This window comes from Haliaeetus albicilla, chromosome 20, assembly GCF_947461875.1.
Source record: "Haliaeetus albicilla chromosome 20, bHalAlb1.1, whole genome shotgun sequence".
NCBI classification, from domain to species: domain Eukaryota; kingdom Metazoa; phylum Chordata; class Aves; order Accipitriformes; family Accipitridae; genus Haliaeetus; species Haliaeetus albicilla.
This window is the reverse complement of record NC_091502.1, coordinates 24,235,280-24,263,027: the sequence shown is the minus strand read 5'-3', so window position 1 is coordinate 24,263,027 and position 27,748 is coordinate 24,235,280. Positions and strand designations below refer to the sequence as shown.

Genomic DNA, 27,748 nt, shown 5'->3' with positions numbered 1-27,748 from the left:
GATCCTGCCCTCTGGTGCGGGCAGGCTGCAGGCAGCACCGTGGGAAAGCTGCCTTGATTTGGGCAGTTTAGAGGAGGGTGGAAGGAGAGTAAGTGATGGGTTTTTCTGGAGAGGGAGAGTCCCCCATGAGCCCCATGCCAGCCACCCTCCTTCTTCAGGGCTGGTGCAGGGTCTCACAGAGCCCACCCTTGACTAATGGCCTTGATAATGAACCCTGCTGAAAGAAGGTGATAATGAACAGGTGATACATGTCTGAAGGGTGTTTGCCCCAAAGCTGGTTATGTTAAGGAGGAAGGTGACCATCAGCTGGGTTAAATAGTGACCAGGGAATTACGGAAGGGACTCTGAAAATCCAGAAGGTCTCAGCCCGAAAGGAAGCACGAAAGCTCCCAGCGTGAGGGAGAGACCTTGGAGGGGCAATGGCAGGAGTCGAAGCCCACCGGGCGCTGCCAAAAGCAGCCCTGCTGGCATCCCAACCTCTGCCCAGGCCTGGCAGATCATCCTCCCGGTGGGACGCTGCGAGCAGCCTGCAGCCAGAGCTCCTGGGCTGACGGCACGGGGGGCACCAGGCGGGCAGAGAGCCAGAGTCAGCGGTGGGGAGGCTGGAAGGCACCGCTGGGGACGGCCAAGTCCAGCCCCTGCTCAAGCAGGGTCAGCGACAGGAGCGTGTCCGGCTGGGTTCTGGGTATCTCCGAGGATGGAGACTCCACCACCTCCCTGGGCAGCCGGTGGCAGTCTTTGACCACCCGCAGATTTAGGGGGAAGTAAGTAAATAAAAAACTAAATGTTTTTCTTACGTTCAGGTGGGATCTCCTGGACTTCAGTTTGTGCCCATCGCCTCTCGTCCTGTCTCTGGGCACCACTGGGAAGAGCCCGGCTCCACCTTCTCCACAGCCCCATCATGTCTTCAGACATGTGGATGAGATCCCCCTGAGCCTTCTCTTCTCCGGGCCGAACAGTCCCAGCTCGCTCAGCCTCTCCTCGTACGGACGATGCTCCGGCTCCTTCATCACCCTCATGGGCCTCCATGGACTCTCTCCAGCGTGTCCATGTCTCTCTTGTACTGGGGAGCTGGGACCCGACCCAGCACCTGGATGTGTCCCACCAGGAGAGAGCAGAGGGGAAGGATCCCCTCCCTCCTCCTCCTCCCGGGAGGTCGGTGGCCGTCTTTGCCCTGAGGACGCCGTGCTGGCTCGTGGCCACCTTGGCCACCCTGGCCACCCAGGGAGCCAGGCCTGGGGGGCGCGGGTGCGAATTCGTGGGGTGCTTTTCCCCCGGCACCCACCCGAGCGGGCAATAGGCAGCGGCAGGGGGTACAGCTGAGGCCAGAGCCCCCCGAATCCAAAGGCAGGGGTGTGCAGGCAGGGAACCTGCCCTCCCGGGAGGGGCGGGCGTGCTGGCAGCCCACCCGTCCTTGGGGGCGGTGGGGGACCTCTTGGGACTGGGTAGAGAAGGGTATTTGGGATTCCTTACGTGTGTAACGTTTCGGGTCAAAACCACGCTTCGCCTCCTGTCTTCCCGATACCGAGCCTGGGTGCCCAGGTCACCGCTTTCTGCTTAACTGGATGTCATTAGGCAGATATAAATAACCTGCCGCAATCTGGACCTGCTCCAAGGATGTGAATGGAGAAGTTTGTTTCCCCGTGGTGGCTGGCAGCGGTGCCGGTGCCCTGGGAGCCTTTCCAGGGCAGCGCAGAGCCAGCATCCCCCTGCCACGCTGGAGAGGGCTGGATCTGCCCCATCTGCCCTCGTCCTGCCGGGGACCCGCGCTGCGTTTTTTTAAGGACAAAGACCTTTTCCATGATGATCTCACCTTCCTTATCAGCCCTGTCCAACAGCGGTGGCCAGCAGCAGGGCACCGTCAGGGCTTGACGCATCCCCGGGACAGCGTGATGCAATACCCTGCAATCGGAGCAGGCAGAAGTTTTCTACGAGATGGCGGGGTCGGGGCCGGCTGGACAGACAGGAGCTCGCAGAGTGGGGCCTGGGGGTGCTGGGGGATTGCAAGCGGACCGTCAGTCGTCAGCATGTCCTTTCAGGTGTGTCACGCCACAGACCTTTTCTGGGAACGTCTCCCATCAGTCAAGTTCAACATCACCTGCTCTGTGGTCCTCACCTCACCGGGAACCGACGTCCCTCCATTCCTCACGGTTCAATACCCGGCTCTGCCACCAGCATGGAGGCAGAGGAGCTTCAGAGGTCTTCTGGAGTCCCCAGTTCCATCTTCCAGCTCCACTTCTGCCGCAGCACGAACCGTCGCTCCGCAGCTGGAGGTGGCTTTGCACTGGGGATGGCCTCGGTCTCTCCCAGTATCGCCCTGGTGCTCCCTTTTCTCTGGATAAGACAAGACTTCAACTTTGCCCAGGCTGAGGAGGGACACGGAGGGCAGATCTGCTCTGAAGTCCTCACGCTGGCTGAGGCACTTGTGTTTCCCCACGTTTTGGGGGACTTGGTGCTCGGCAGCTGCTTTCACAGAAAAGCAAGGCTTTTGGGCCGTGGTGCAACGAGCTCCTTGGGTCTCTGTGGCCACAGACGTGGTGTTTGGGCAAGCCTCCCCGCTGACCCACCATCCTCTTGGGGAGCACGTCCCCAGCCACAGCTTGGGAGGGGGGAAAATGCCACCACGCGTGTCTCCGAGTGTCCCCATGTTGTCCCCAGCACCTCTTGCTGTCAGATCTCCCATGCCTCCGAGTCCTCCGAGCCCCCCAGGACTGCTCTTGTCCTTGCTTCAACCTGACCGGGACAATTTCAGATGTGAGGCGGCTCTGGATCCGGCCCCAGCACACCCCTCCAGAGCCCCTGGCCCCCTGGCTGGCCACTCAGCCACTGGTGGCTGGAGACCCTGTCCCTGCTGCCCGTGCTCGGGGAGGACAAGCTGAAGCCAGCGTGATCTCAACAGCCAGGAGAAATGGCCTGAAGGAGTGAGAGGAGATGGGACCCTCCACCGTAACCCCAAGATTTGTGTCTGGACATGGGGCTGGGGTCCCGGGGGCAGCTGCTTTCCATAGGCGCTGAGACCTGCAGCTCTGCTGGCCCCTGGGGACAGTCCCCAGGCTCAGACCCGCTTGGGGCAGCTCCAGGGCAGAAACCCCTGACGGGCAGGAGAAAGGCACGGGGAGCTGTGGGGCACGGGGCAGCACCAGCAGTGGTGGGACAACCCGGGGGAGAGCTTTGAAGAGAATCCTGAGCCTGGTGACTGTCTCTAGCACGGGTCGATGTCTCCCACCCTCCCTGCTGGGTACACAGCAGCAGGCTTCAAGAATAAGTTTCTTCGCTCTGAGGGTGGTGAGGCGCTGGCACAGGTTGCCCAGAGAAGTTGTACATTCCCCATCCCTGGCAGTGTCCAAGGCCAGGTTGGACGGGGCTTTGAGCAAGCTGGTCTAGTGGAAGGTGTCCCTGCCCGTGGCAGGGGGCTGGACCAGACGGTCTCAGAAGGTCCCTTCCAGCCCAAACCACCCTGTGACTCGTTGTCCCTTCAAGTTCCCCATCATTGCACTGGAAAGTCCCCTCCCAGCCGAGCCCGTGTACCCCTGCCCCATGCCGGGGCACTCTCCAAGGCCTCCAGCCGGCAGAAAGCACCACACTGACAATGGTTTACAGCGCTCGTTTTATTAGCAAAGAGTGGGGAAACACCCCTCGGAGTCCAGGTACCAGCTGGAAAAGGGCTCGGCAGCCGCAGGGGACCGCCGGAGGTCGGGGCCACCGCCTTCGTGCCGCTCTTTGAAAATAAAGAGGAGGGCACGAGCCTGCGACTCTCCCAGCGGACCTCCCAGCACCACCAGATGCTTCTTCCTACGAGGATACGGCACCGGCTGGTTCTCGGGCGGTCGCGGCCGTCGCCGGCGTGCGGTGCCGGCGCTGGGAGATGAGCTGCCGCGGCGCGGGGAGGGCGAGCGGGGCCGGGGGAGAGCCCGCGATGGTCGACGGTCGGCGACGGGGACGTCTCTCCTTCATGCCGCCAGCGCTCGTCCTGCAACAGCGGCTGTCCTTAACCCCGAGGGCCATCCCCGGGAGATACCCGCTCCACCAGCCCGGGGGCGCAGACCCGGAATCCCCGGAGCCTGTGCACGGAGGGATGGGACAAGTCCTCTCCTTCGGCATAGAGACGGCGATCTGCGGCACCGGATTTCAAGGCGCTCCCCGGTAGATCCCCACCCCTGCGGAGCGGTGGACCTCTCCGGGGACATCGGCCACCCCTCGCCCCGTGGTCCTGGGCTCCGCGTCCCCCCAGCTCTTACCTGTCGTCTGGGGCAGGGTCACCAGCTGGGCTGCCCCTCGCTGGGGCTGATCTGCTCCAGGATCTGGCTGTACCGCCGGGTCAGGGCGTTGGTGTCCCTGGTGAGGTGGGTGAGGACCTGCTGCAAGCCGGCCAGGTGGTGGGACAGGCGCTCCTCCAGCTGGGCGTCCACGGCGTCGGCGTCGGCGTCGGCCGAGGACGCGTCGGCGTCGGCGTCGGCAGCGGTGGGGCTCTGGTCGGTGACGGAGGCCAGCCCTTTCTCCACCACGGGCTTGATGGCCTTGAGGAGCTGGTAGCGCTCGTAGAGGTCCGCGCGGCCGCCCGTGGCCGGGGCCGCCCCCTCCTGCTGCGGGAAGACCCCTCGGAGCAGGCTGGGGAACATCACCTCCTGCTCCATCTTCTGGGTGGCCGAGAAGTACTGCTCCATGGCCCCGCTCCCGCGGCTCCGGCAGCGCCGCTCTGCTCCCTTCTTGGGGTGCCGCCTGCTCCCCGTCCCCGCCGAGGGCTTTTTATGCGGGACCGGGGCACGTCCCTCCTCCGCTGTCCTCTCCTGCCAGCCTGGAGCCGGGCTGGACGGCCGTGGGGCCGGGCTTGGCTCCAGCCCAGCTGGGGCTCGGCCACGCCGTGGCCCTGGCTCTCTGCCGTCCGTCCCGGTCCGGCCTCCCGTGGCCTTGGCCCGAGCTGGACGGGGTCCTGCTGCGTCCCCGCGCCGGGTGCTGCGGGGCGGACGGGAGCGGAGGGGACGGGGACCTCTCCTCTCCTGTCCTGCCCCGTCCCCAGCCCCCGACACCTCCATTCCAGGAGCGTGGGGCCAGATCCTGCCCCTCGGTGCGGGCAGCAGTGCTGCCGGGGGGGCCGTTGCCTCTCCCCCCTCCTTGCTGCCACGCGCTCGGGACGTGAACCCTCCGCCGACGTTGAGCAACCCTCTTCTGCAGACGTATGGAAAAATTCCACTGGGGATGTGCTGCAATGTGGGGTCCCATGTGGGGGCCTGGGACAGAGGAGCCAGCTGGTGCTCAGCCATGGGGGTCTCCAAAAACATCCCCTTCCCCATGGCTTTCCCCCAGCCGGGCAGGGATGTGTTCGGGGACCTGACACCACGATGTGAAACTCCCGTGGCAGCGGCACGGAGCCATTGCTGCCCGTGGGGGGTGTGCAGACAGGGCCACCCCCCCACTGCCCCCATCCCAGGGCAGAGGCTATGGCCGGGGCAACAGCCCGTCCCCCCGTGTCCCTGCGGCGTGTGGCAATTGGGGAAAATTGTTCTATTTCGGGAAAGGCCACAGGGTCCCTCGTCCCTTTTGCAACCCTCGGTGGTGGCAGCTTTCCCATCGCCCCTCCACGTCCCAGCCAGGTGCCCCCCCTGCCGCCTGCCCTCTCCCCCCCAGTCCCGTCCCCACCGCCCCTCTTGTCCCTTACTGGGTGCCCCCGTCACCTCTGCTGTGTCCTGCGATGGGACCCAGCGCTACGCCGAGGTGTGTGGGTGCTGCTGGCCCCGTGCAGGGAGCTTGGCCAGGTTTTGGGGCTGGGCCACTGTGGAGCTGCTGGGATGTGCGGGGACGGTGCAGGGCTCCTGGGGCAGAGGGAGACGGGGGACACTCTGCCCCCCCTGCTCCCTTTTTTGGGCTTTGGCATCATCCCCCCGAGCTGACACAGCGCTTGGGGCAGCGCGTCAGGGGGTTACACGGGCTCTGCAGCCCCAGGTCGCTCCCCAAATCCCTGTCATCGGGACATGAATCATTCCCAAACCCTCCCTATGCCTCCAAGGACCCCATCGTCTAAAAATGGGTCCCCCACATCCTGCTGGGAGAGACTGGGGGGGGAACTGCCACCCCCGGCAGCGATGGCAGGAGCAGGGGGAGAGGGGCTGGGGCTGGAGCCCGGCACAGCCACCGTGAGGCTGTGGCACGGCTGGGGCTGCGCTGAGCCAAAAAGGGGCACCCAGCCCCAGGGGGGGGTCCAGGGGGCGGCCACTTAGGGACGTTGGAGCCCTTGGGAGATGCAATGAGATCCACGGGTCTCTGCGGCCGCAGACCCAGTGTTTGGGCAAGCCTCCTCCCAGCCCACCATCCTCCTGGGGAGTCCATCCCCATCCCCAGCTCACGGGGGGGGAAAATGCCACCACACACGTGCCCCCAGATGTCCCTGTGTCGTCCCGAGCATCTCCTGCTGTCACATCCCCGCCGTGACACCACCGGGAGAGCATAGCCCTGCCCTGGGCTGAGCCACAGGGAGAGCTGGAGATGCTGGGTCAGAGACGTCCCCACGGGCTGAGAAGATGCCTGGGGAGGGAACGCATGTCCTGGGGAGTCGTGGCAGCGAGCCCCCTCCCAGGGGCTGGCTGGGGTGACAACTGCCTACACGTCCCCACGGGGAAGGACATCTCCCAGCAGATACCTGGCTGGGACATGGAGGAGGGGGGGGCAGCGGGAGAGCTGCCACCACCGAGGGTTGCAAAAGGGACAAGGGACCTTGCGGCCTTTCCCCAAATAGAACAAATCTTCCCCGATTGCCACACACCGCAGGGACACGCGGTGCTGGCCGTTGCCCCAGCCGTGGCCTCTGCCCCACCGAGGGGGCAGTGGGGGAGATGGCGGCCCCGTCTGCGCTCCCCTGTGGGAAGCAACAGCTCCGTGCCACGTGCCAAAACGGCAGTTTCCCATCGCGGCGTTTCGTCCCATCCCCGTCCCAGGGATCCCAGGTGGGACACCACACAGCGGTGCAGCCCCAGTGAGATTTTCCACAGGGGCGGCCACCACCGCCGCCTCCAGGGAGCGGTTGCGGACAGAAGAGGGTTGCTCAACGTCGGCGGAGGGTTCACGTCCCGAGCGCGTGGCAGCAAGGAGGGGGGAGAGGCAACGGCCCCCCCGGCAGCACTGCTGCCCGCACCGAGGGGCAGGATCTGGCCCCACGCTCCTGGAATGGAGGTGTCGGGGGCTGGGGACGGGGCAGGACAGGAGAGGAGAGGTCCCCGTCCCCTCCGCTCCCGTCCGCCCCGCAGCACCCGGCGCGGGGACGCAGCAGGACCCCGTCCAGCTCGGGCCAAGGCCACGGGAGGCCGGACCGGGACGGACGGCAGAGAGCCAGGGCCACGGCGTGGCCGAGCCCCAGCTGGGCTGGAGCCAAGCCCGGCCCCACGGCCGTCCAGCCCGGCTCCAGGCTGGCAGGAGAGGACAGCGGAGGAGGGACGTGCCCCGGTCCCGCATAAAAAGCCCTCGGCGGGGACGGGGAGCAGGCGGCACCCCAAGAAGGGAGCAGAGCGGCGCTGCCGGAGCCGCGGGAGCGGGGCCATGGAGCAGTACTTCTCGGCCACCCAGAAGATGGAGCAGGAGGTGATGTTCCCCAGCCTGCTCCGAGGGGTCTTCCCGCAGCAGGAGGGGGCGGCCCCGGCCACGGGCGGCCGCGCGGACCTCTACGAGCGCTACCAGCTCCTCAAGGCCATCAAGCCCGTGGTGGAGAAAGGGCTGGCCTCCGTCACCGACCAGAGCCCCACCGCTGCCGACGCCGACGCCGACGCGTCCTCGGCCGACGCCGACGCCGACGCCGTGGACGCCCAGCTGGAGGAGCGCCTGTCCCACCACCTGGCCGGCTTGCAGCAGGTCCTCACCCACCTCACCAGGGACACCAACGCCCTGACCCGGCGGTACAGCCAGATCCTGGAGCAGATCAGCCCCAGCGAGGGGCAGCCCAGCTGGTGACCCTGCCCCAGACGACAGGTAAGAGCTGGGGGGACGCGGAGCCCAGGACCACGGGGCGAGGGGTGGCCGATGTCCCCGGAGAGGTCCACCGCTCCGCAGGGGTGGGGATCTACCGGGGAGCGCCTTGAAATCCGGTGCCGCAGATCGCCGTCTCTATGCCGAAGGAGAGGACTTGTCCCATCCCTCCGTGCACAGGCTCCGGGGATTCCGGGTCTGCGCCCCCGGGCTGGTGGAGCGGGTATCTCCCGGGGATGGCCCTCGGGGTTAAGGACAGCCGCTGTTGCAGGACGAGCGCTGGCGGCATGAAGGAGAGACGTCCCCGTCGCCGACCGTCGACCATCGCGGGCTCTCCCCCGGCCCCGCTCGCCCTCCCCGCGCCGCGGCAGCTCATCTCCCAGCGCCGGCACCGCACGCCGGCGACGGCCGCGACCGCCCGAGAACCAGCCGGTGCCGTATCCTCGTAGGAAGAAGCATCTGGTGGTGCTGGGAGGTCCGCTGGGAGAGTCGCAGGCTCGTGCCCTCCTCTTTATTTTCAAAGAGCGGCACGAAGGCGGTGGCCCCGACCTCCGGCGGTCCCCTGCGGCTGCCGAGCCCTTTTCCAGCTGGTACCTGGACTCCGAGGGGTGTTTCCCCACTCTTTGCTAATAAAACGAGCGCTGTAAACCATTGTCAGTGTGGTGCTTTCTGCCGGCTGGAGGCCTTGGAGAGTGCCCCGGCATGGGGCAGGGGTACACGGGCTCGGCTGGGAGGGGACTTTCCAGTGCAATGATGGGGAACTTGAAGGGACAACGAGTCACAGGGTGGTTTGGGCTGGAAGGGACCTTCTGAGACCGTCTGGTCCAGCCCCCTGCCACGGGCAGGGACACCTTCCACTAGACCAGCTTGCTCAAAGCCCCGTCCAACCTGGCCTTGGACACTGCCAGGGATGGGGAATGTACAACTTCTCTGGGCAACCTGTGCCAGCGCCTCACCACCCTCAGAGCTTTTGGCAGCGCCCAGCGGGCTTCGACTCCTGCCATTGCCCCTCCAAGGTCTCTCCCTCACGCTGGGAGCTTTTGTGCTTCCTTTTGGGCTGGGACCTTCTGGATTTTCAGAGTCCCTTCTGTAATTCCCTGGTCACTATTTAATGCAGCCGATGGTCACCTTCCTCCTTAACAGAACCAGCTTCGGGCTGGGATATCTTCCACTAAATCAGGGCGGTCAAAGCCCTGTCCAACCTGATCGTAACCACTTCAAGGGATCCACAACCCCTCTGGGCAACGTGTTCCAGCGTCTTCCCGCCCTCACTGTAAAGACAGTAAAGACTGTCTTCCTTATGTCAACAGCAACGTAATCAAAAGCCGATCCCCATTTTCCGTGCAGAAAAACGTGTGGATCTGCTGAACGCACAGCCCAGACACGTGGCCTGTGCAGGGGGACGCTCGTCCCTGTCCCCTCGAGCAGAGAGGAGGGCCCACGAGGGATGGGACAGAGCGAGGTGAGCCAGCGGCCACAGCAGCGGCCGCAAACGGAGCTCCGCTGGGTTTCACCAGCGGATCCAAGGAGCTCTTAAGTTCTCCTGAAACATCACCTGGGAGCAGAATCAGTCCCTGGTGACAAGGCAAGGAGAGGGACCCAACCGTCCCATACCTCAGCGCGGCACCAGGCTGGAGGCAGGCGTGAGGCAACGGCACCCAGAGCACAGCGAGAGGTTTCCCCGAGGAAGAGGAGCTGGAGAGAGTGCTTTGAGACATTGCACAGAGCAGAAAGTCACACCAAGCGCACACGGGGAACGTGGCAGCGCAGGAGGAAACCAAGGCAGGTCCTGAAAAACAGTGCAGGGGACTGGGAATTTCATAAAAATCATTCGTAACTGGAGCAGCCTCAACTGCAAGTGTGTCAAGCTCCAGAGTTACTGAGCACCCTGCAGTGAAATTCAGAACTGCTGCAGATCCTCAGCGTGTCTGGAACACGTTTGGGTTCAGTATGTGGATTCAGGAGCTAACAACCAAGTGAGAAAGTAGAAAGTTGAATCCTCACCCCCAGCAAAGAAAAAGTGACACGAGAATGCAAAATATAGAGAGGGAATTAATTAAGGAGAGCACCTATTTTCACTAGCGGGACAGAATTAATTTCACAGCAAGACTTCGGCTACAGTGTCTACAGGGGCTGGTCCAGAGCATGTTGAAGGGTTAGGAAAAACGTCAATGAGAAATAAAAAGGAGGAATTCATAGAACTACTTTCTGTTTTTTTGGTAAGATATATACTGCATGAACAATCTTCCCTTTTCACAATTAAAATAAAATAACTGAAAAAAGGGTGAATCAAAGTTATTATCATATTACAAACAACAGTCACCTATATATTGATACACCATAATGGAACAGCAGAACAAATAATTAAACACTAAGTATTTAATCATACGTTTTATTACATGAAAGCAAGTAATGGTTCATTTTCCAAGCCATGGACGGTTGAACAGTTACAGCCAGCCCGCTGAAGTTCTTGGTACAGAATTAGTTCAGTAGATGCACCCCGCGACACATCACTGCTGGAGAAATCCTCAGCGAACTGGGTGGAAATCCTCCAAAAGCTCTCCTATTCTTTTCTTTTCTACAAAAGGCAATGGGTAGAGTTGCGAAAACCTAATCAGCATTTGAGATAAATTCTGAAGATTTTTAATATTAAGTCTTAAGGTTAACAAAGCCACCAAGATCTGCTTTTTGCTACCAACAGCACACTATTCGCTTGCTGCATAAACTGAATACTTAACTTCTTTTCCATACAGCCCCCCACAGATCCCTGCAAAGAGATCTCAATATTAACAGTTCTTCATTTCTACATATTCCTCCCAACATGGGATGATGTGGATTACAATCCAACAGCCAGAGTCACCTAACTGTATTTTATTAGAAAACAGACAATTTTCGCCGCAATTTGCCATTGCATTGCTGGGCTTAGTGACTACATTTAGTAAAATGCTGTTCTTCACCAAGGCTCTAAGCCAGCAAGAGCCAACGCGGCTTCAGGGTTCCTGACATTTCTATTTATTCTTTTTTCACCTGCTCTGCTTATTTTCTGAATATTCATCACACCGTTTTTAAATCGACATGCACTGCGATTTTACAAGAACAAACAGTAAGATTGTCATTTTACAAGAATAAACCCCACGTTTTCTAATTACCATTAGTTTCTTTGTTTTTCCTTCAGTGGCACAAGTTTAGTCTGTATTTATTTTTTGTCTCTGTCATCTTTATATTAAAAAAAGCTTCAGGAGGAAGAGTTGGTCATCAAGGCAGCTGATCGGCTCAGTAAAAATAACTATTTTCATATCATAAAAACCTTAATACTGTTGCAATTTAGATTGTGAATAAGCAGGAAAGAGTTAGCAGTCAGTACAGCTTGCCAGAAAAGACCAGATTCTGCAAGCAGCCTAGCAACATCTTTACATATATTAGCACTTGTTAACCGGTATGTTATGGCAGGCCGATGTCTTTCTTAAAATACCAACTTAAATACCTGCTCCCTTAAAGTCTTCCGGGTGCTGCCTGACGTACTCAAACAACTCTCTGTCCTGTTTGGCATGTACGTACTCCATACGTTTAACGAGGTAATAGCCAACAAACCATCCCACGGTAGCGAAGAGGATCTGGCGGTGAACACCTGCAGCAGAAGGAGGAACGTCCCCTGTCTCAGCCCATCTCCCAGCCCCAGACGGGCCCCCCGCTTTCCCCAGCCCCTCCGACACTTTGGCCCCACGCACCCCAGCTCCCTTCTCCTCGCTTCACCCCCATGGTTGGCCCCCCCCAGGTCCCTACAGCACCCTCACCTGCAGGCCCCCCAGAGAGACCCCCCCTTTCCTCTGTGCTCCCTCCCCTTCCCCCCCCCATATCCCTCAGAAAGTCACCCCAAATCCCCTCCACCCCCATACAATGCCCCTTCCCCAGCCCCCTCTGATTACCTCCCATCTGCCCCCTGCCCACAGACCCCTCACCCCAGGGCCCCCTCCCCTTGTATCCCTCACAGAGTCACCCCAAATCCCACGGAGCACCCCTTTCCCACCCCCATCCCTTCCAGCCCCTCACCCCAGGGCTCCCTCCCCTTCTCCCTGCTCCTGTATCCCTCACAGTCACCCCAAATGGCACAGAGCACACCCCCCCCATCCCTTCCATCCCCTCACCTCAGGGCTCCCTCCCCTTATATCCCTCACAGTCACCCCAAATGCCACAGAGCACCCCCTTCCCCCCCCCCCATCCCTTCCATCCCCTCACCTCAGGGCCCCCTCCTCTTGTATCCCTCACAGAGTCACCCCAAATCCCAAGGAGCACCCCTTCTCCCCCCCATCCCTTCCATCCCCTCACCCCAGGGCCCCCTCCCCTTGTATCCCTCACAGAGTCACCCCAAAATCCCACAGAGCACCCCTTTCCCACCCCCCATCCCCTCCATCCCCGCACCCCAGGGCCCCCTCCCCTTCTCCCTGCTCCTGTATCCCTCGCAGTCACCCCAAATCCCACAGAGCACCCCCTTCCCCCCCCATCCCTTCCATCCCCTCACCCCAGGGCCCCCTCCCCTTCTCCTGTATCCCTCACAGTCACCCCAAATCCCACACACGCCGGTCCCCAGCCCCCCAAACCCCTCTAACCCCCCCAGCCCCTCACCTCAGGGCTACCTCCTCTTCCCTCCCCGCCCCCATATCCCACAGAATCCCCCCAAAACCCCACGTACCCCCCTCCCCAGCCCCTCACCTCAGGGCTTCCCGCCCCCCCCGCCTCCCTCCCAGCCCCGCCGCACCGGATCGGATGACGGGACGGTGGTTGAAGCCGTTGTCCAGCATTGCCGCGACCCAGCCGGTGAAGCCCAGCCAGACCGAGCCCTTATTGACGAGGGGAGGCGGCGGCAAAGACCGCGACTCGTCCGGGAGGAACACCATGGCGGCCGGCCCGCCGAAGGTGACCGGTCGGAGCGGTGCGGCAGCGCGTTCGCTCCGCCGCCGCCACCGCCGCCGCGCACTCGGGTTCCGCCGCCCTGCCCCGCTTTTAGGGATTTCACCAAAAAAAAAACCCCAAACCACCCCCAGACCACAAACCCCCCCTCCGGAGCGGCCGGCTTTACCCGGGATCGGGCGGGGGTTCCCGCAGGCCGACGCGGCTCGCCCTCACTGGCTGCGCAGTGCCAGGGAGGCCGGTCTGTCGTTAAATTAGGGTTTTAATTAAGCCCTAAAATCAAAACCAATTCCTTTTCAGAGCTCTTCCTGCCAACAGATTAAAGACTAACACCTACCCCGTTGTTATTCTTTTTTAATTACCATAAAATCACATTAAACCCAGTGTAACAGTACCAGGATTGACATAACCATTAAAAAAAGACCCTTTGAACACATCACAGGTCCCAGAGGATTCCCAGCCTCTTTCCTAAAAAACCCACTTATCATTTAGCTTTTCTCCACACAGGAGGCGGCTGGGCTGTCACCGCTCCTTCACGGGAGATGTCAAAGTTGAGGCGGGAGTCATTGGAGGATTTCGGCTCGATGTGCAAAAGCACTACTGGAGAAGAGCACGGAGTGGTTTTTGCCAGGATATTACCATTCCCCTATGCAGGATGGCACCTATAGACAGATAAATACGAGCATTACGGGTGTCCAACCCCGCCCAGAACTTTGAGGCTTAGATCGAACGTAGAACAGAGGTGGAAGCTGTACCAAGGCACTGCCAGCAGTCACAGCAGCTAAAAAGAGCATGGCAAAGTAGTTAATGCAGTAAAAAAAAAGCAGGAGCTATGAGAAAGTAACGAAAACCAGAGTGAAAAAAGTCTGAACGTGAGCTCACTGGCTGTGAAAAGTTTAAATATACAAGCTTTGTGCTTATGCAAATGGCCACAGCAACTGCTCTACTACCCACCCACTGTCCTAACAAGAGCCACACTCTATTTTGGCACCCAAAATACTGAAAGAAGACACAGAGTGTAACCATCCCATGGCCTGACCCCTCTGGGGGGGTGTGTGTCACATTCTTCAACTAACATGGAAGAAATTTCAAGAAGTGCTGGGGGGGGCGAAATCCATCCCCTCTCCCCTCCCAGTTTCATGTGTCAGCGCTGGGCTCCAAACCAGACCCCCACTGTTAGAGCAAAATCGTTTAGGGACCATTCCATAGGGTTTAAAAAAGTACAATGATGAACTGCATCAAGCTGTAGGTAACTGCCATCTTTAAGGGTACGTGATTCTGCCAAGGCAGAACACGATATCCTTCCTCCTCAATTTACTAGAGGAACTGTGGACACATGGTCTTTTGTCACAGTTGCAGAGGTTTATATGAATTGCAAATAAATATGATTATCCAGCCACATTATCCCATACACATAATGGCATTAAAAAATTTCCTCATTTCAGAAGCATGCCTCAATCTGGTAATTTGGTCTACAAAAATCCATGTTAGAAGAATATTAAAACCTCTTTGCAAAGATTGTATGAAAGGAGATCAAAAGGGACACAGCTCAAGGGTTTGACAAAGCACCACAGGACAAGTTTCCAGCTGGACACTTGTGTGGGTGTCCCTCAAAAAGCAGGGCTTCAACATGAGGTAAAACAACCCACAAGAAATGCTCAAAACAAAAATATCAAGTTTTTAATTTACATATTCCACAGAAAGCAGTTACAACGCTCTCTTCTACACAGCAATGATCCCTTGTAATGTGCCACAGCGATTTTTATTCAAATATAAACAGTACTGGGAAAGCTGGGCAGGTTTTCCTCAGGACAGAAGTCTGGACCTCGTTAAGCTTCACAGTTTACCCACGGCAAGTGGCATCTCCATGTTGTTGTGACAAGCGCTTCTGATCAGAGGTATCCTCGTTGGGCAGTACAGAAGTGTTGGAAGAAAAGCTCCCCTCATGACGATGCCACACATATGCTGTGTTTTATCAAGAGTTGTATGTCCTTGTGACAACCCCTCACAGTGCCCGATAATCCCCTCAAACCCAGGACTGGTCCCAACACCGCAGCTTTACTCGGCCTTTTGTCTAACAGAAATTCGTTCAGTCAGGACAGAGACATAGAGTTTTAGCCAGGCGTATGTGACACCCAGAGCACAGTACACAGAGGTCATCAACAGAGGGATGAAAGGGAAGTGCCGTTTCCAGGGGGTCAGAGGAAATATAAATTCACAGAAGATTTCCAAAGGCACAAGTTGGACGAGGTAGATGGTTTCAAGCCAGTTAAGGAGAGGCCTCTCTCTCCTGTCAGAGGAATTAAAAAAATAGTGTTAAAATACATGATGGTAACTAAAACCAACTATTCAATTTTTCACCTATCACTGGTGACCAGTGCAAAAGTATCCCCCATTAGTTCACAATAAGGCTTTAAATAATAATTTAAAGTTTCAGTAGGAAAAAACCCAGCATGATAACAGAGTACAGCTAATTTCCTTATCACATGGCTTTTACACCAGGTTCCAAGATGCCTTGGAGTCTAAGTAGAAATCTCATCAGCTGCTCTGCTTCACCTCACATCATTTCAGTGAACAACTGAAAAGAGACCTTCACACACACACTGGTTCCACCAAAGCTGTTCGATGTCCAAAGACTGGAAATGTCAGATTTATCTTAACCTCTTCCCTCAAGCTTTCTGTAGGATGTACTATGAGCCAATCTCTCTTGCAAAGGGAATACAGGCTTATAGCATTTCTGACATCCTTCAGTACAGCTTGGTTTTGCCATGAAAAGTTTGGGAAATAGGAAAGTGGAGACTACAGGGGTTATAAGGATAAGTGCTATCTTTGGTCAAGTGGGTAACAGATCAACAGCCTGTAAAAATACACAGGACAGTCTGGGCAATTACATGTTCTGTCAACCAAGTTTTTGCAGGGGATGTTGACAAGTTACAGCTTCTAAGTGTATGTTATTTGCAACAACCTGTCCCTTCCACACATTAAAATACTAAGCACTACTGCAAAAAAAAGACAGTAATATTTATAACTCCTGGTAAACAGTCTCCAGGTAACTCACTGTAATAACTGCTCCAATACTGAATTAAATCCTCACAGGCTACAACACTACAACTTTGTGCTTGAACAGCACATCAAGCAGGTGGGGATCTACAGCCTGCAGGGACTAACTGAGCAGCTGTCACAATTCAAACCTAACAAGGATAAGCTATAATAATCCTAACTTAAGCCTTGCCTCCTGAGAACAGAGACAGCAGCATCTTTTGACTAGTAACACTTCAGTTTGATACTTCAGCATTGGTTTTCTGTGCTGTTTGTCCCTTACAACACCACCATTCCCAGTAGACAGAAGAAATGGTTTTGTTCTTGGCATTGGGAACAAGTTTAATTACCTGAATAGAGATTTCAATGAAGAGAAGCTATAAACAGTAAACAGCAGCATAAGCAGTATTTTAATTGGAAGTTCTGAAATACAAGGAACATAACACACTTTCAAAATTATAAAATCCTTTTGCCACATAAATTGCAGTATCTTTAAATCCTACTAGTCACACTTGTATTGTCCAACTTAATTATTTTCTCCAAACAGAACTAAACATTTTACTGCTTAGGACATTTAAAAATAAGCATAGATATTTACTAAAGCAAATGCCAAGCATTTGCAATACACTTGCTTCAATTATCTATAAACATACTGAACACACTAATTATAATTACAATTTAAGATAGCACTGCAAATAAGGTTTTTCTATCCAAAAGAAATCCGAAATCACTGGGAAGCTTAGAACAAAAGTGACAGCCAAATCAATGCTATCTACTTCTAGGCTGCAGGCTAGATAAAAATTAAGTAATAGAGAAGGCAGAAGAAGTTTCTCATTTCTAAAGGCAGCAGCTTCACTATTGCAAATAAGCGGCATTATCAGACCAGAAGGGCGTGAGTGTCTGGATTTGACCTCTCCCAGAAGGATGACAATCAATACAGTGTCATAGCTATGATGGCCCAGGGTTTAAGTGAAGCAAACAGACTCTTAATTAATTGAAAGGGGAGGAGGGGGAGGAAGGAAGGAAGGAACAGCTTTTGGTCACAAAGACAAATCTGTCCTACACATACTTCATTTAACTGATGCTGCTGCGTGATTTTTTTTTTAGTTTAAGCACATTACCAACAGCATGATGTAGCAGCTGCCAGGTTTGTGGTTTCAGATTGTCTTTATCACTTTTGCTTCACATGGTTATGTTAGACAGGGGGAATTTTCTAGAACTGTGGCAGAATGAGAGATAACAAATATTGACTATGACAATTTCCCATCTCTCTTTCAATTTAAACCCTGTGTCTCTTCCACAGCTGCTTAAACCAACATTTCTTTTCACTAATTGAGAGTTTGTATTTATGGAAACAGGCTGACATGCAGCCTCTTGCAACTTCCAACATATTACATAAAATAATCCAAAATAATTACCTGCACATCGTCTCTGTGAAAAAACGCAAAGCAGCAAGATGAAAGCACAGAAAGTAAAACACTTTACCTGGTGGCGTGAACAGCAATGGGAAAAGTGAGAAATGCCCTGTTGTTGTCAGAATCAAGTAGATGCCAGCATCCTTTGCTCTCTGAACAGACAACAAGCTAAAAATGACAAGAATTTGTTATGCTTTTGTCTTTTAGCAAAGAAACTTAATTTCAGCAAAACACTACACAATTCACAAGAGACTGAAGAATAGGTCAAATAGAGTTTCATAGCATGCCAGTCCCTCCAAACACTGGACCTGTGGTGAAGTTTCCTGCTTCCATGACATGTGGCCTTAGAGATAAAAAATGCAGGAGAAAAATCAGCCAGGAAACCCTCCCAACAGAAAACCACACACCCACTGAACACACACATCAGAAGGGCCTGGAGTTTTCTACAAATGGTCTTTTTCCTTTGCCAGCTGGCTGCCAACATTGTCATCCCTGCTTCGCCTCTTCCCTTTTGTTTTTCCAATGCTAATTCCCCACCTCTCACAAGTCTCACTTCAAGAGTTTAAACATCACTAAGTCTCAAGGACTTAAAAGAACAAGGAAAATACAGTTTGTAGCAATACTGGTCAGGCAGCTTATGAACTATAGCCTCACTTCTACCCTAAATCAGGCATAAAGTCCTTTCAGTAGAAATTGTGTATTGGTCTTGTCAAGCATAGTGCAGAAGGTCCCTTTCCTCAGTTGGCTCCTGAACAATCTACGTAGCTTTTTAAATATGAACCACAGCACTCATCAAGGCTTGAACTGCCCAGCAGCTAAAAGGCTACAGTATTTTTGTATTTGTCCCTGCCAGAATAGATCTCTAAACTTAACTATTCAGAGAGAAAAAGAACTAAATCAACTACAAACACTTGCCAAGCTTGAGTATGACAGCAGTGTCAAATGCTTCAAGCCAGGCAAACCAATTAAGTTTTCTCTTTAAAAGGCAAAGCCACAAGACACACAACGAATAGGTCTTAGACTTTTTGGGTGTAATGAATGTACTGCAGAAATGCAGTAATAACAGTGGGGGAAGGAAAAGGCCTAGGAAAGCAGCCTGCTTTTGTCCACCATGTCACATGGGTGAAATGTTTCATCAAGCCCGCTCCCAAGCTGCCACTGAGAAAAGGAGGCTTCAAGGGGAAGCTAAATAAATTCTTTGAAGAGCTGTGGGTCCACATGCAGCCTAAAGTCTGAACCCCATTCTTTCACAAGCACAGTTTGTTTTGTTTTTTTTTTTTTTTGTTTTGGGATTATTTTTTTTTTTGCATTATTCTAAAAGCCATCAAGCATCTGAAACAAAACAGAGATTCTCTGTATACTATGCATCTTAACACAGCTCAGCATTCAAAGAGACACAAAAGAGTATGCAGTGGGAAGGCCTGCGTGTCAGACTCCTAAACTGATTGCTTAATCATCCCAACACCATATGCTTCTGTTCTTCCGATCATCCGTAAGTTAGTACAAAGCTCTGCTGTGCCCCACAGAGCTGATACAGGAATTGGCTACTACCAATAAAGCTCTACTTAAAGCTTCTGTCTATGCAAACTATTGTAAAGTATATGCTAGTGTTAGTATGTCATAAAAGATACTGTTCATTTAACACCACACCAGTTTCCTACATATGCTATACTAGCACCAGCACATTCTATTGCAAAGGCAGCCACGTGTTATTGTGCCTGAAATTAATCTACTTGAAGGGCACTAAAATTTTACAGCTTAAGGCATTCTATAGACACATTCATTTTCTGAAATATACTGAAAACAAAGCGATCCTATTTGATGATTCCTCAACAAGTGGCTGCAGGTTCAGTTTGGCCAACTACTACGTACGAAATTCACTTACCTTAAAGGCAGAATAGCAAGGAGTATTGCTTTTTCATGCACGTGCCAGCCAAACATGAAGGAGCTCAACGCACAAAGAACAAGGCACTGCAGAAAGCCTCTGGGCCCTTGAGGTTTAAACCAAAGACAGAAAACAGAGGGCTAGAAACAACAGGCAAAAACAGGACTTCAGTGAAAAGTCTGGCAATCCTGAACACAAGCCATTGTCCAATGAGAGTTTTTTCAATGTTAATAAACACCACTACACCCAGGTTGTGCTTGTGTGGCACAAGCATTATATAGCACTGGAGGAACTGAATCTCTCTGGATGTACGAGTAGAGCCTTAAGGACTTCATCAGTATAACAGGAGGGAAAAAGTAGACTGAAAGACTACAGCCAACTCCCTGTTATTTGTGTTGCAAGAACTGTCTTTGAATCTAAGCCACCAAACTCATTTTATCAAAGTTACTACATAAAGGTGTTGAAATAAAGATTTCCAGTTAAAGGCTAGGTGCTCATTAGAGAAAGACTCTGTATCCAAGTAATTACTTATTGAACCTTCAATTCTTTGCTTGTCACATGAAGAACACTATGCTTACCTGTAGCTTATGGTGTTAGGAACACCGTAAGCTGCCCAAACAGTTCCAATGGTATCTCTACTCGCATCTTAGCTCAACTCACTTATTACAAAAGGTTACTACTAGCTCAGCATGCACAGTGGTTTTGATCCAAGACTGCTTTTAATCTCTTAACTCTTCTAGAGGTGACACAGGGCATGTTTTTAGCCATACTTGAAGAAAGTAATATTGTGTATCAAGAAAGACATTAATTCCACATTTATCCTAATAATTGGTTTTGTTTTTAAAGAAAACTTATTTGTTGCCCTGGAATTAAAATTCATGTGAAGTGCATGCTAATCAAATAAAATCTACAGGGGACAAAACACCTCAAGTTTCCAAAAAATATTATTTGTTCTTACCAATATAGATATGAAAGTACAGATTAACGTTGCCAGTGGAGTCACAGAAGGGAGGACAGTATGCTGAAATTCTTGAACCAGCCCTCCTGTCATTGAGGCTTTAGGAATTTTTGTGGGATCAAGAAAATTACACCTTAAACCTAAAAATAAAACATAAAAAAGCACAAACTGATAAATGTTAATGAAGAAAATTAAGTAGCTAAACTAAGTACATGGCCAAGTCTTTTCTTTCTCTAAAGGACAGCAGAGAGGAAAGATTGATTTCTGACCTACTGCTGGAAACTTATCATCCACTGGATTATGTAGACAATCAGTGATTTAAGGCAATCCAAAAATGTAATGCATTACCTGAATTTCAAATGGGGAAGGAAGACTAAAATCCAGAGAGCTCTATCTGCATTTAGGCACCATATAGAAAGATTAGCATACTGTACCAAAAATTGTTAGTGCTTTATCCATGGCATTGTACAAAGCCCAGAAGTTAGGGGCCCAATAAGCATGGCAGAGGCCTCGCTTGAAAGGAAAAAGCCGTGAAATGACTTGAGGCAGCTGTCCCTACAGAAAACAAAAAAGAAGGAAATGGTCTCTTTAGATGAGACATGGTTTATATTTTTATAACAATTTTCTAACAGTTCAGGGGAATGACAGGTGAAAAGGGGGTTATTACCAATACTATGAAGGGGCCCAGTGAAAGAGCAGAAACAAGACAGACAATCAATCCTAGAAGAGTTACATGAAGCAAGCTGAAACTTCTCCACTTCAGGGATCCATCTACAAGAAGCAAACAGATTATGAAAGCAGTTACTGTTACAAGTGGAGAGGAAGACAAAAGATTCCACACTAATAGTGAATTGTTAGCACCTATCTAAAAAGAAACATACAGCCTTTTACATCAATACATTCAGTTGCTTCCTTCAACAGTTAGTTTGCATTTACTTTTTCCACATTGCAGGTCCTTCATTATACAAACTTCCAGTATTTTCTCTTTCAAGAGAAGCACCTTCTCTGTTAATGTGAGGAAAATCAAACATGTTTTTCATTGCTAAGAAGTGGAGAGAAACTCAAGGGAGGACTTTGAAATAGCTTCTGATGCTAAAGATTTCATAACCGGAATAATTCTTACGGCTTCAAACTGCCACCTGCAGTTTGTTCATGTTGGTTTTTCTTAATAAAGAACTCAAAACATTAATTTTACAAAAATACATAAATTTCAAAGATCTTTAAAGATCTTACCAACCCTGCTATCCAAGTTGAATTTTCATTTGACCCACAGCTGTTTCATTCCGATGGTATCTGCATGTCTCAGTCTTCCCCAGACCCCATTAATTAACACAATCCCCCAAAAGGGAGCAAGGAAAAACCCATCTTACCTGCATTATTTGCAGTAAAACAATAGGATCGCAGCAAGTAAATGCCATATGCTGGGGCCACATACACGTAGATATGTTTGAAATGCAGAAGAACAGCAAAAAGAAGAGCGCCCTCCAGGTATCTTTTCTAAAGCAAAAACAAAACAAACCCCAAGCTTTTCTACTTGTTCTCCCTTTGTAATAACTTTTAATGGTCCTCTATTGTATTCTTAAAGTGACAGAACATTTATCATAGGCATGAAAAACAAATGAGTGTTTACATCAAATTACAAACTCAGTAGTGTTATGCACAACAGGTATGGAGAAGGACACTATGTCATCACATGATACTTGGAAAACTGGGATAGGGCCTCACCTCCCCACAGCTTCAGAGGTCCATTTTCTAAGGACTAGTGACTTGGAAGAAGATAAGATGGCAGGAAACCATGCTACGTTGCTGAGTTGTAACACAGAATTTAGCTTTCGCAGGGGGAAATGCAATGCTGCAGCATCAGCAAGCAATTATGGTGAGTTTCAAGTTCTGCTCTTTCCCCCAAACTAAACAAGTAATTAGACATCCATCTTAGCACCCCTCAACTTTGAGCTGCTCCCAATACCTTCAATATGAGCAGCTCAATGAAGCTAATTAATGCACCTAAAATACATAGTGACAAACAGAAGAGCCACTCGAAGTTTACCTGACATAGTCGGGCAACAGAAAGAAGCATCAGCCCAAACAGGAAACCATTGTACTGGAAGTGAATATCTGAACTTGAGTCAAGAAAGGAATAAAGCAAGCTTTCTTTACTATTGGTCTTCTGGGGAAGACCCAAACTTATAAAAAATAAATTCAAATTAAAATGGAACTTAAATCAAGAAAATAACCTTAAATTCACTCCACATAGACACGAAGTCATTACTTAACCATATTTGTAAGCACAGATACAAAATCTACTAATAGCAGTACATTATCTTGATGAAATGAAGCATAACAATCTGACCACATATGTATCATGCAACTTGTATGATATAAACCAAAACAAATAAAAGGTTCATTCTCCACTTTTTGAACTTTTAAGTATTAGTTTCTGCCTCACATTGGTTAATGGATGGAGACAGCAGCCCTCACTTATCACCTACCACCTGTAAGCAGGCAACTTAAACAAGGGCCAGGACAGAAAAAACTAGTTCTTCCTATAAAATAGTTTACTGTTGTTTTCCCCTTTTGTTCCCTCCGCAGCTAGGTCAATGCACATTATGTCAATACTTTTCAGAGTTATTTTTATATCCTCTTCAAAAAGCCTTGCTAATTCTCATGTAACATTAACCACATAAAGCACTGCTAAGATTTTCCTTGCCATGGGACAAACTTAGAACCACACCCTGAAAAAAGATGCTCTCTGCTAATAACTCTGTAGGCAAGCAGAGGAGCAGCAGCCAGCAGGAACAGGCATGTTGCTACCAGACTGGTCCTCCTGCAGTTCTGGCAAATTGGACCAAAAACTGAACGATTTCCAGTTTGCCAAATAATAACTAATGAGAAGATGAAGTTATTCAACTAACCCCAGGAACAAACAGTAGTGTTACTTGCAGTGATAGTAGTAATAATATTCATGGTTTGTACCACATGCTATAACAGGTTATTAAAAAAAAAAACCAAACCAAACCACAAACAACCCTCAACAGTTTGAAAGGATACGATCCACAATTAGCAACCCAAAATTCCACAAGAGCAGAACAGCAAGAATAAATGTTGGTTTTTCCAGGATATCCTTTGCAGCTCGTTTCCCATCTACACATCTGCAGCATCTGAACAAGAGCAGAAGAAACAGAAGTCTTAATTGAAATGGCCAACAAAAACATTGTTGCTTTTAAGAGTTGAGAAGTACACTTAACCTGAAGAAAACTGTTTTATTAAGATGGAAGGCAACAATAAAATTCTTGTTAAATTCATCAAGAGAAGACAGTGTCATGAATAAAGTTTAGTAAAAAAAGGATTTTAAATTTCAGTAGCTGTAGTATGTTCCACATGCTAAAGCTTATGTTAAGTAACTTAGTCTCAGGTTCAAGTCTCACATTCAGTAATAAGTATAGTTGTCATAACCTGTTTGCTATCAACTTCTCATGAATGAGCAACGTATTGCTACATCTGGAGGCAACATACCAAGTTGTATTTAGGGCCCTCAGTAGAACATTAAACTCTTCATGTCCCCCCCCGCCCCAATATTATGAGCTATTTCTGTTGGTTAAAAACATCTTATTACTTCTCGGTGTGAAGCCATATGGTCCATATTATTTTTGAAGGTAAGGTTAGATCAGTTTAAGAAGTTGTGGATGATTTGTTGAAATACTATTAGTAGAGCCATTTTAAGAAAGCCATCTCATTCATACATCTTTGAGTCAGAACAATAAAAGGAAAAAAGACACAATGCAAAACTAGCCCATTTCAAATAAAGTAAATAAAGGAATATAGGTAGTGCTCCAGTGCAAGAGAGCTTTCTACCCAGATTTTGAGCAGACAGAAGAGAATGAGGGAAGACTGTTACAGCCAAATTGTTAAGGTAGGCAACATATTTCTCAAAACACCTGCCCCGCACACACTCTTTAGGTGTAAGATAAACACTTCTTCACAAAGTCAGGGCACACTGAAAACATACAATCTTAATATTGTTAAATTAGACTTGGAATAATCAGTTTATCATCAAGAATACCAAAAATACTGGAGCGACTTTGCATATTTGATGATACTGGCATTTTGTCACAAGTTTCCTTTATGCTTCTACTCTAGAACAACAGAATAATAAGAAACATAACAGGAAAACGCAGTTGGGTGCACACAAACTCTCCTGCAACTCCTGCAAAGTGAACCCAGTGACAGAAACAAAACACCTATAGCATGTGAAACAGCAGCGAATGTCTGAATGCGTACAAATCTGATCACATGTACAGCAACAGCTTCTCCAAGAACAAGCCATCTTGTGTTTAGCAGCGTGTTCCAAATTTCTCCCTGAAGAGGTTAAAGCAACTTTGATATTTCCATGCATTTACAAGCTTATTCATACAAATTATTTGTTGTTACTCTAGAAAAGGTCCATATACTAAAGACTACCCACTTTCCCTAAAATTAGAATATTAAGACTTACTCACGAACTGCATATATGAAAAGGATATCTGTAAAGATGACAGAAAATCTTTGAAAGAAGATGGTTGCGCGACTGGTGTAATTTAGATTTTCTATAACCAGCATCTTGGGGTCAAAGTACTTGGCAATGTGCGAAAGCGCATATTCAAACCAAGCAAAAAATGGTGGATAATCCAGGGTCCATTCAGAAGTTGCCTAAAGACAAAATAAGATTAAATATGTTAACACAATCCATGCTGTTTACAGTTCTTCAGGTACAGTTCATCACAGTAAATCAGCTGATGTATTTTATCTCAGTAGCCTCTATTTAACAGAAACTACTTCACAATGAAGTAGCCAGCTGTATCATACTGAACATGATTTGAGCTGTAATACTGGTAGAGGGATGGGACATCTCTTGATTAGTAGAAAGAAATGTCCCATACATTTTGTGTATCTGCACCTAACCAATATATAACTGCCTGTTTTTTATATATCAGCTTAAGAGTAATAAGGCCAATATTAAAAAATCACAATAAAATAGCTCACAGTGAATATTGGTCTACATTAGAGGAATCACCAGCACAGTCAGCCTTGCTACAGTCTCAAAAATGATTTTTACTCATTAGTCAACAAGTTTTAATTCTAATAAGACCTTATTAAGATCAAATAGTATTATTTGATCTTTTCCCATACAGACCATTATTATGCCCTGACCAACAATTAACTCGTTAGCTGTGGAAACAGGAGAGGAGGAAGGAGGAACACAGCAGGTTGAGATGGGGTATATTTGTCAGTGTGCATGTTCCCAAATGCTTACATTACGCTGCTAAAAGGCATCCTATGCTTTGGCACTGGGATCACACTGGCGTCTGCAGGAATTTCTTTTACAGTATTAGACCAGCCTGTCAGAAAGTTCTGTGCCACACCAGTTATTTAGTCCTGGATACACAGTTCCCAGACACTTATGTGGAAGAGTACTAGAGACTGATATTTACCCCAGAACTCAAGGAGATATTGTGAGACAGATTAAAACCCAATTGTGTAGGCTGCGTCTATCATCAACTTAAAGGCGATTCATCTAAATTAAAATCAATGCATGCTAGTAGCACACCAGCAGAGGCTCAAAACTTTAATACAATGATTGATATCATAATGTATAGACCCATTTATATGATTCATTCTTTATCATGATAACTGTGTATCATTAATGACAAGAGTGAAGACAGCAGCAATTTAAGACCACCATGCAACTTGCTCCTGCATTACACAGCCTTTCTAACAACCCATGTGCCTTAATTGTCTTTTCCATTTCACCTTCGTAAGTACTAGCAGCTTCCCCAGACACTTCTCATTTTTTAACTAAATGCTACACAGAGCCAACAAATCATGACTGGTATGTTTCTGAACCACTGCTATACAGCTGCCAACCATCAGTATCCATGATGTTGTACATTCTGCAAATAAAAGCTTTTCTCCTCTAACATTCACATAGGCTGACATACCCAACATGCCTGTAATTTATACACAGCTAAAAAACCCCAAACACATACTTACTTCATAGTACCACTGAGAGAGGGGCAAGTTGTGAGTGATGGCAAGCCAATTCCTATGTACTTCAAAATCTGTGGAATAACTACAGAAGGTTTATGTTAAGAGTCACATACTTAAAGGAAAAACATTTCAGAGCACACTACCACAGGTAGATTAAAAGGAAACGTACAATGAACAGCTCTAGGGCAGCTTCCAAGACTTGGACCGAGTAACTCGAACAGTAACAAAGATGCTCCGTGAATTTTGTGCCAAGGACACATACAGGCAACTATAGGACCAGAATTATTTATAGCTCGCCCTTTCCTGACCTGTAATGCCAAAACTCCACGTTCTGACTGACTTTTTAATAGCAATTTGATTTTTTTTTTTTCCTGGAGGAAAAAATCTACAGCGCCTTTTAAAATTAAAAAAGCGTTTATGTTTTAAACCCGCCCCAGCTCCCCCGAAGAACAACCGAGCAGCACTGGCCGTAAGCGCCTTCAAACACTTCGAAACGATTCCCCACCGCCGAGAGGACGAGGAGACAGCACCAACCCGCTCCCCACAACCGCCCGAAGGAAATACGGCCCTTCAGGACACCAGGGCCCCCTCAGGAACGGCGGCACCACGCCGGCCCCTGCCCCCCCTCCCCATCCCCGGCCGCCCTGAGGGGCGGTGGACGCCAACCGCCACCCCGGGCCGGGGGAGGCTGACAGGCCGTATCCCCCCTCACGCACACACGCACCCCCCCAGGGAAGCTCCTTACTAGGCGGGGATGAGGAGGCACTTGAGGAAGGACACGCCGAGCGCCAAGGCGCGGAACCAGCCGCGGCCGCCCGCCGCCGCCATGTCGCGCCCCCCCTCGCCGAGCTGACAGAACCGCCGCGCATGCGCCGTACGGCCAGCGGCCCGCCGGCAACGTTTAAAGGCCACGGCCCCGCCCACGGCGGCGGGTGCGCATGCGCCGTGCCGCTCACCCCCCCTTCCCGCTCAGCCACCGCCTCGGGCGCAGCACTGCGCATGCGCGGGAGGCTGCGTTGGGCGGGTGGTCTGTGGGGAGGGTTGATCTGCGTGAGGGGGGGGCTTGGGGTTCAGGAGTGGGCTGGTGTTGGGCCTGAGTGGTGTGGGGTTGGGCCTGGGTGATGTGAGATCGGGTGGTGTGGGACCAGCAGTGGGGTTGGTGGTCCTGGGTGGTGTGGGGTTAGGGGGGTGTGGGACCATGTCTGGAGGTAGGGGGCGTTGGGGGGTGGTATAGGACCACCATCCAGCTGTGGGGCTGGATTTGCAGCAGCCTGGGTTTGGGCTGCTCCTGGTAGCCAGCGTCTCAGTGAGGAGGAGGGGACAGGCTGTGGTGCCAGTTCCACGTTCATCGTTACTGGTCTCGCACAGGGTTGGCATCAACTTAGCGCAGCCCCAACTCTATCCCTTCATGCTCCTCTGTATTTACTAGAAATTTACAAGAAATGCTGTTCCTACAGGGCTCAACTTCAGCCCTTGCTTCTTTCAGGAGGCTCCCCTGTCCCTGGGATATGGTTAAAGAGATGGAGGGCTCTAGCTCACCCTGGATCTGCGTAATCTTTTAGGATGTCT

The 27,748-nt window shown here is 50.9% G+C and overlaps 3 protein-coding genes across 4 annotated transcripts; all 3 read right to left on the bottom strand.

Annotated features, from left to right (window-relative positions):
• Positions 1-3,593: 3,593 nt before the first annotated feature.
• Positions 3,594-4,904, bottom strand: LOC138690178 (thyroid hormone-inducible hepatic protein-like). Its single transcript, XM_069808555.1, has 2 exons — positions 4,239-4,904; positions 3,594-3,970 (listed from the first exon to the last, which is right to left on the bottom strand). Exon 1 carries the CDS (start codon positions 4,662-4,664, stop codon positions 4,257-4,259), a length of 408 nt encoding a protein of 135 aa, XP_069664656.1. The 5' UTR covers positions 4,665-4,904; the 3' UTR covers positions 3,594-3,970; positions 4,239-4,256.
• A 5,422-nt stretch (positions 4,905-10,326) lies between these two features.
• On the bottom strand, positions 10,327-12,951 carry NDUFC2 (NADH:ubiquinone oxidoreductase subunit C2). Its single transcript, XM_069808554.1, has 3 exons — positions 12,707-12,951; positions 11,435-11,578; positions 10,327-10,528 (listed from the first exon to the last, which is right to left on the bottom strand). Exons 1-3 carry the CDS (start codon positions 12,843-12,845, stop codon positions 10,479-10,481), a joined length of 333 nt encoding a protein of 110 aa, XP_069664655.1. The 5' UTR covers positions 12,846-12,951; the 3' UTR covers positions 10,327-10,478.
• Positions 12,952-14,513: 1,562 nt separating this feature from the next.
• On the bottom strand, positions 14,514-27,051 carry ALG8 (ALG8 alpha-1,3-glucosyltransferase). Of its 2 annotated transcripts, none has more exons than XM_069808551.1 (13): positions 26,925-27,051; positions 26,183-26,261; positions 24,648-24,841; positions 23,204-23,313; positions 22,203-22,270; positions 21,526-21,652; positions 20,823-20,926; positions 20,590-20,710; positions 20,156-20,295; positions 19,198-19,337; positions 17,383-17,480; positions 16,248-16,320; positions 14,514-15,148 (listed from the first exon to the last, which is right to left on the bottom strand). In XM_069808551.1, exons 1-13 carry the CDS (start codon positions 27,005-27,007, stop codon positions 14,917-14,919), a joined length of 1,569 nt encoding a protein of 522 aa, XP_069664652.1. In that variant the 5' UTR covers positions 27,008-27,051; the 3' UTR covers positions 14,514-14,916. The 2 variants fall into 2 exon arrangements, with proteins under 2 accessions (XP_069664652.1, XP_069664653.1); XM_069808552.1 differs by having other exon boundaries at positions 19,198-19,303; positions 20,156-20,254.
• Between the last annotated feature and the right edge of the window lie 697 nt (positions 27,052-27,748).

Coding starts and splice junctions, on each gene's coding strand:
- LOC138690178 (XM_069808555.1), bottom strand. CDS start 4,664: ATGGAGCAGTACTTCTCGGCCACCCAGAAGATGGAGCAGGAGGTGATG.
- NDUFC2 (XM_069808554.1), bottom strand. CDS start 12,845: ATGGTGTTCCTCCCGGACGAGTCGCGGTCTTTGCCGCCGCCTCCCCTC. Junction 11,579..12,706: donor CCGTCCCGTCATCCGATCCG/GTGCGGCGGGGC, acceptor CTTCTGCTGCAG/GTGTTCACCGCCAGATCCTC. Junction 10,529..11,434: donor GGAAGACTTTAAGGGAGCAG/GTATTTAAGTTG, acceptor TGCCTTTTGTAG/AAAAGAAAAGAATAGGAGAG.
- ALG8 (XM_069808551.1), bottom strand. CDS start 27,007: ATGGCGGCGGCGGGCGGCCGCGGCTGGTTCCGCGCCTTGGCGCTCGGC. Junction 26,262..26,924: donor TGCCTCCTCATCCCCGCCTA/GTAAGGAGCTTC, acceptor AACCTTCTGTAG/TTATTCCACAGATTTTGAAG. Junction 20,927..21,525: donor TTTTACTGCAAATAATGCAG/GTAAGATGGGTT, acceptor TGCTTCTTGTAG/ATGGATCCCTGAAGTGGAGA.